Source organism: Procambarus clarkii, chromosome 43, assembly GCF_040958095.1.
Source record: "Procambarus clarkii isolate CNS0578487 chromosome 43, FALCON_Pclarkii_2.0, whole genome shotgun sequence".
NCBI lineage: Eukaryota > Metazoa > Arthropoda > Malacostraca > Decapoda > Cambaridae > Procambarus > Procambarus clarkii.
Genome location: NC_091192.1, coordinates 13,973,225 through 13,978,654, shown reverse-complemented (window position 1 = coordinate 13,978,654; position 5,430 = coordinate 13,973,225). Strand labels below are relative to the sequence as shown.

At 52.4% G+C, this 5,430-nt stretch overlaps 1 protein-coding gene across 1 annotated transcript; it reads left to right on the top strand.

The window, feature by feature from the left end:
• The first annotated feature begins 297 nt into the window (after positions 1 to 297).
• LOC123756019 (serine/arginine repetitive matrix protein 2-like) lies at positions 298 to 2,555 on the top strand. The gene is made up of 2 exons (XM_045739031.2): positions 298 to 347; positions 1,349 to 2,555. Exons 1-2 carry the CDS (start codon positions 298 to 300, stop codon positions 2,553 to 2,555), a joined length of 1,257 nt encoding a protein of 418 aa, XP_045594987.2.
• The last annotated feature ends 2,875 nt before the right edge of the window (positions 2,556 to 5,430 follow it).

Genomic DNA, 5,430 nt, shown 5'->3' with positions numbered 1-5,430 from the left:
TGCACATTGCGATTTTTAGGGAGATAATTATGAGGTTAAGACACTAAGCCAACATGAATATATAGTGCTTGGGAAGGTCTACGAGGACATGGGAGTGGGATAACAGGACAATAAAGGAACAGTGCCCAACAATACTTGTACCACTTCATTTGGTGCTGAAAATGTGTAAATTCTAGAAAACTGAGGCCTGAGAGTGACTGCTTTCTTCAGAGTTGTACTGGGAAGAGGGAGCAATTAAGCTTGACAGGTTGTCCGAGTCATCATTTGTCAGGTTAATGTAATGTGCGGGAGAGAAATATGACTTTCCAGTTGAAGCTGAGGGCGTGGGACGACAGGTCTAGAAGAGGGTAAGAGTATACTCTCACCAGGAGCCTATGGGGGCAAGACGACACTAAGGAGCCTCACAGTCCTATAGAGCCAAGAGGTTGAGCCAAACACCTCCCCCTCTTCGCCAGGGTCCGCAAGAAGCATTGCTCTATGACTAGACTATTGACCCAAGTGACCGAGGCTCACACCTACACCTGAGTGGTGTTCAGGTTTGGAGAGGAGTGAAAGGCGGTTTGGATATGTATGCAACAAGGGTAAAGTCTGGCGGTGTGGGGCATAGCTAAAACAAAAAATTAAATAATAAAAATAAATAAATAAATGAGTACCTGATATCTGGTGTTGGATAATGACGCCGGCAGTGTTTTAAGTAGCCTGCCCCCCCCCTCCTTTCAGAGTCCCTGGCATAATTCATTTATCACCTTGTTAAAGAGTTTATAGAGCAGGACGTCTTTATTTGAACAAATGCAGACTTGTCACGAACTAACCACTTTGAGTATTAATAGCAAATCCTTATATGTCTTGCAGTCGTGCTGGCTGTTCAGCCAGCCCGACTCCCTCCATTGTCAAGCTGAATTATTATCCATAATATTAATATCCCCGAGCCTTATAACACACGATCAACATGTAAGTACTCCTGTGGTCACAACGTCGAGTTGCCCGTCTTAGGGGAAAGGTGGATAAGAACAGGTCCGTTAGCTATAAAGAACATATATCTAAGCCGGCGTTCTATAGGCTAACCCTGGTGTTATATAATGGAAGGTTTGTGTTGTTGTAACCCCTTGGACCATCGGGGATCGAACTTCGACTCTGCAAGAATTAAGACCCCTCGCTCTAGCCACCAGTCAAAGAGACATACATAAATTACATATTACCTTATCACTAGATGCCTGTCACTCCCCAGGTTAACCTACTTTATGTGGTGGATAATATATATATATATATATATATATATATATATATATATATATATATATATATATATATATATATATATATATAACTTTCATTTTTATTTTTTCAGGAATGGCACCGGAGTTGAGCCCACGTCTCTTCCCACGTCTCCCACGAGAGGAACCAGCGAGGAACCAGCGAGGAACCAGCGAGGAGCCAGCGAGGAACCAGCGAGGAACCAGAGGAACCAGCGAGGAACCAGCGAGGAACCAGCGAGGAACCAGCGAGGAACCAGGGAGGAACCAGCGAGGAACCAGCGAGGAACCAGCGAGGAACCAGCGAGGAACCAGAGGAACCAGAGAGGAACCAACGAGGAACCAGAGACGAACCAGCGAGGAACCAACGAGGAACCAGAGAGGAACCAGAGAGGAACCAGAGAGGAACCAGAGAGGAACCAGAGAGGAACCAGCGAGGAACCAGAGAGGAACCAGCGAGGAACCAGAGAGGAACCAGCGGGGAACCAGAGAGGAACTAGCGAGGAACCAGAGAGGAACCAGCGAGGAACCAGCGAGGAACCAGCGAGGAACCAGCGAGGAACCAGGGAGGAACCAGCGAGGAACCAGCGAGGAACCAGGGAGGAACCAGCGAGGAACCAGCGAGGAACCAGCGAGGAACCAGAGGAACCAGAGAGGAACCAACGAGGAACCAGAGACGAACCAGCGAGGAACCAACGAGGAACCAGAGAGGAACCAGAGAGGAACCAGAGAGGAACCAGAGAGGAACCAGAGAGGAACCAGCGAGGAACCAGCGAGGAACCAGCGAGGAACCAGCGAGGAGCCAGCGAGGAACCAGCGAGGAACCAGCGAGGAACCAGAGGAACCAGAGAGGAACCAACGAGGAACCAGAGACGAACCAGCGAGGAACCAACGAGGAACCAGAGAGGAACCAGAGAGGAACCAGAGAGGAACCAGAGAGGAACCAGAGAGGAACCAGCGAGGAACCAGAGAGGAACCAGCGAGGAACCAGAGAGGAACCAGCGGGGAACCAGAGAGGAACTAGCGAGGAACCAGAGAGGAACCAGCGAGGAACCAGCGAGGAGCCAGCGAGGAGCCAGCGAGGAACCAGCGAGGAACCAGGGAGGAACCAGCGAGGAACCAGCGAGGAACCACCGAGGAACCAGCGAGGAACCAGGGAGGAACCAGCGAGGAACCAGCGAGGAACCAGCGAGGAACCAGCGAGGAACCAGCGAGGAACCAGAGCGAAACAAACGAGGAACCAGCGAGAAACCGGAGAGGAACCAGCGAGGAACCAACGAGGAACCAGAGAGGAACCAGTGAGGAACCAGAGAGGAACCAGAGAGGAACCAGCGAGGAACCAGCGAGGAATCAACGAGGAACCAGAGAGGAACCAGCGAGGAACCAGAGAGGAACCAGCGAGGAACCAGAGAGGAACCAGCGAGGAACCAGAGAGGAACCAGCGAGGAACCAGCGAGGAACCAGAGAGGAACCAGAGAGGAACCAGAGAGGAACAAGCGAGGGACCAGAGAGGAACCAACGAGGAACCAAAGAGGAACCAACGAGGAACCAGAGAAGGAACCAGCGAGGAACCAGAGAGGAACCAGCGAGGAACCAGAGAGGAACCAGCGAGGAACCAGAGAGGAACCAGCGAGGAACCAACGAGGAACCAGCAAGGAACCAACGAGGAACCAGGCCGCCTGAGCATGCACCTAGGGGGGTCCTGGGCCACTTTCCTGCCAGCCGACGCCTCTTGAAGTGGCAGTAATTGTGTAGTGGTCTGAATGGTTCCTTAACGACCGGGAACCACCGTCGCTGCTCGTTAGCGGCTCCTTGCACTACAATAGGAGGAAGTGTACGATTTCGTAAATTGAAGCCGATGGTGGTAGTGGTGACAGGGATGGTGGTAGTGGTGACAGGGATGGTGGTAGTGGTAGGGATGGTGGTAGTGGTAGGGATGGTGGTAGTGGTAGGGATGGTGATAGTGGTAGGGATGGTGGTAGTGGTAGGGATGGTGGTAGTGGTAGGGATGGTGGTAGTGGTAGGGATGGTGGTAGTGGTAGAGATGGTGGTAGTGGTAGGGATGGTAGTGATGGTGGTGACAAGGATGGTCACCTTGCCTCGAGGTTACCTTAAATTAAGATGATTTCAGAGCTTAGAGTCCCTTAATATCCTCCTGGTTGCTGGACTGGTCAACCAGGCTGTTAGACGCGGCTGCTCGCAGCCTGACATTGAATCACAGCCTGGTTGATCAGGTATCCTTTGGAGGTGTTTATCCAGTTCTCTCTTGAACACTGTGAGGGGTCGGCCAGTTATGCCCCTTATGTGTAGTGGAAGCGTGTTGAACAGTCTCGGGCCTCTGATGTTGATAGTTCTCTCTTGAACACTGTGAGGGGTCGGCCAGTTATGCACCTTATGTGTAGTGGAAGCGTGTTGAACAGTCTCGGGCCTCTGATGTTGATAGTTCTCTCTCAGAGTACCTGTTGCACCTCTGCTCTTCAACGGGGGTATTCTGCACATCCTGCCATGCCTTCTGGTCTCATGTGATGTTATTTCTGTGTACAGGTTTGGGATCAGCCCCTCAATTATTTTCCACGTGTAAATTATTATGTATCTCTCCCGCCTGTGCTCAAGGGAGTACAGATTTAGGCTCTTTAGTCGGTCCCAGTAATTTAGATGTTTTACCGAGTGGATTCTAGCAGTAAAGGATCTCTGCACGCTCTCCATAGGGATAGGGTGACCTCTGATATAAGTTTTGATGCTGGCATCACATCCATGAAAAATTCATTTGGGTTATCAATCTTCAGTGTGTTTAGTGGCTCGCTGAAAATAGTCGTACTGATTCCTAAGTATTTCGCTTATTTCTTTGTTAGCAAGTGTGAATATTCCATCATAATTGTGCAGGGGCCCGATACTAGATGTGGTTGATGATCTTGATTGTGGAGCTCCTGGTTGGGAATCACTCCTGACCACCACATCAACCCCCTGACCACCACATCAACCCCTGACCACCACATCAACCCCTGACCACCACATCAACCCCCTGACCACCACATCAACCCCTGACCACCACATCAACCCCCTGACCACCACACCAACCCCCTGACCACCACATCAACCCCTGACCACCACACCAACCCCTGACCACCACATCAACCCCTGACCACCACACCAACCCCTGCCCACCACACCAACCCCTGACCACCACATCAACCCCCTGACCTCCACACCAACCCCTGACCACCACATCAACCCCTGACCACCACATCAACCCCTGACCACCACATCAACCCCCTGACCACCACATCAACCCCTGACCACCACATCAACCCCCTGACCACCACATCAACCCCTGACCACCACATCAACCCCCTGACCACCACATCAACCCCCTGACCACCACATCAACCCCTGACCACCACACCAACCCCTGACCACCACATCAACCCCTGACCACCACATCAACCCCCTGACCACCACATCAACCCCTGACCACCACATCAACCCCCTGACCTCCACACCAACCCCTGACCACCACATCAACCCCTGACCACCACACCAACCCCTGACCACCACACCAACCCCTGACCACCACATCAACCCCTGACCACCACATCAACCCCCTGACCACCACATCAACCCCCTGACCACCACATCAACCCCCTGACCACCACACCAACCCCCTGACCACCACATCAACCCCTGACCACCACACCAACCCCTGACCACCACATCAACCCCCTGACCACCACATCAACCCCTGACCACCACATCAACCCCCAGACCACCACATCAACCCCCTGACCACCACATCAACCCCGTCCTACTAGCCCCTCGCCCCAACCTTCTCTGCTGGTGTCCAGGACAGAGCTCTCGGCCAGGAGACAAAGGCCCAGCGGGAGATCACACTGGTGATGGATGACCCTCAGTGCTCTATACTCAGCCTCCCTACCCTCGGCCCCGGCCAGTCACCCCTGCCACAGTCTGCTCCACTACAGCTATTCCCGCTACAATCAATAGGAAACTGTCGCCCCACTGTAGTTATCCCCCACTTTCAACCCACTACAGCCACTCCCAACCGCCACAGCGCTACATTTAGTTAGTTTAGTTCATTTATTATGCACCCCATACCCATCTTGTGGGCGGTAGTGGAAAGGGTTACAGAGGCACATAATGGGCTCAGGGACTGAACCCCACA